Raw genomic sequence first — 1,916 nt, 5'->3', positions numbered from 1 at the left:
TATTCGTTCCCCTTTTACCGTTAGCTCTATGCGGTACCAACCTACATACTCTTTTGTAGCCTTTTTACTTTCCTTTTGCTGATGCTAAAAGTCCTTTTGGGTTGCTCTTTTGTTCCACTATCTTTGCTGGTAGTGGAACATGATCCATTCGTGGATTGTATGGAAGAAAAATACTCGGTTTCTATTTGCATGACTTTTGCTTGTATGTATTGACAACGAATTTCATGGTGGCAATTTTCACGAGCAAGTGTCAATTCTTATTCAGGCACATTAGTGTTCCCGCTTGAAAGTTCCGGTTATTGTTTGAGTTAGTAGGAATCCTGCGCTAGTAAGAGGGGACGTGTCAAGGTGTGAAGTGCCAAGCTCATTCCATGTCTCTCTCTATATATACACAAGGTCGCCAAAAGGACAGCCACCAAAAAGCCAAAGGATCATCACATCAACAATAGCAACACCACTAAAGCGAGGACCGGCAAGACTAAAACTTGCAACTAAAACGGAGTGAATGCAATCTGTCCCTCTTGAGTGTTCATACAACAACCATTGAACCACTGACCCAGATTGCGTGAAACTTGGTGGTAGACCTGTATACGTCGATAAGTTCCCAACTCGCTATCCAAAACAGACAGGGTCCAAAGGGGCCTCAAACCTGGCAGAAACGTGAGTCAATGTCCTCATAAAACCGACAAAGTTTTAGCTGACCGGTTGACCCCTCTGACGAGGAACTTTCCAATTTTTGTACTCTCTCGGATCCATAATAATTGAACTAATAGCAATTATTATGAATCAAAGGGAGTTTTTATAAACAGAACAAACTGGTGAATATGCTACTAACCAAATCCTCGATCCAACCACAACAGAAGTGCAGGACGAACTGGCCCAATTTAGAGTGGACCCAACACCGTTTACCCCCTCTGACCAGACTTGCTGTGGAAACTGCTTGTATAGCCTTGAACATTGTAGATCAAGTAACACAGCGAGGGTGATTTTCCCTCAAAAAAAGGAGGAATAATGCTAGCTCGAAAAGAGGAGGCAGACGAGGAGCGGCACAAAAGTAGCGTTGCCGTTGCGCTTGGTTTAAACTGGAAGCATTTTTGGCTCCCATAACGGGATCCGAGCCGATCACTTTGCATTGTCTCTCTCTGACTTGTACTCTACAAAGATGCTTTCACAGTCCGCACACTACAAAGCTCCTGCTGCTGTGCTGTGCATCGATCGCCACACTACTACGGCAAAACGTGTTTTTTTTTGACAAAGCTTGCACTGTTGCTACACATGGTATATATAGATAGGCATCACTCCCACTCTCTGCGTAATATAATCTTAATCTGTTTATATATCTTTGGTACAAGTGGAAACATATATTGGCTTCCAAAATAATAGCACATTCGTCGTAGTAACACTATCATGGATACACAAGGAAAAGGAATGTCATGTAGAGTACTCATCATCGCTCACCACCCAACAAATTATTCGCATATAGAGTACGTACGTAGACTACCAAGATTGGTTGCTCGGCTCCTCATGGCGCGCGCGTCTTCCTGCATGGACGGAGGCGACGCGACGTACGTGCGCCCGCCCGTTCCTCGCGCGAGCGAGCATCACTGCCCGTCGCCGATGCCGCCGCCGCCGCCTGCGCCCCCTCCTCCGCCGAATCCGCCGCCGCCACCGGCGCCAGCTCCGCCACCCGCTCCACCGCCGAAACCTGCGCCTCCTCCAGCTCCGCCTCCCGCGCCTCCGCCGAAGCCACCGCCGGCGCCACCACCTGCACCGCCTCCGCCGCCGACTCCGCCACCAAAGCCTCCGCCCTTGCCGCCTCCTCCGCCCACGCCACCGCCGAAGCCGCCGCCCTTGCCTCCTCCGAAACCGCCGCCGGCTCCGGCGCCTCCGCCTCCGCCGGCTCCACCGCCGAGTCC

The 1,916-nt window shown here is 50.2% G+C and overlaps 1 protein-coding gene across 1 annotated transcript in view; it reads right to left on the bottom strand.

The window, feature by feature from the left end:
- Window positions 1–1,313: 1,313 nt before the first annotated feature.
- Window positions 1,314–1,916, bottom strand: part of LOC123051471 (calphotin) — a gene marked incomplete in the record, with an annotated part of 2,036 nt that continues 1,433 nt past the window's right edge. The window contains 1 exon segment of the mRNA XM_044474350.1: window positions 1,314–1,916. Within this exon segment, the coding sequence (XP_044330285.1) occupies window positions 1,523–1,916 (394 nt within the window).

The sequence above is a fragment of the Triticum aestivum genome, chromosome 2D, assembly GCF_018294505.1.
Source record: "Triticum aestivum cultivar Chinese Spring chromosome 2D, IWGSC CS RefSeq v2.1, whole genome shotgun sequence".
In the NCBI taxonomy this organism is placed as follows: domain Eukaryota; kingdom Viridiplantae; phylum Streptophyta; class Magnoliopsida; order Poales; family Poaceae; genus Triticum; species Triticum aestivum.
Note: the sequence above shows the minus strand (reverse complement) of the source record. Positions and strands in the feature narration are given on the sequence as shown.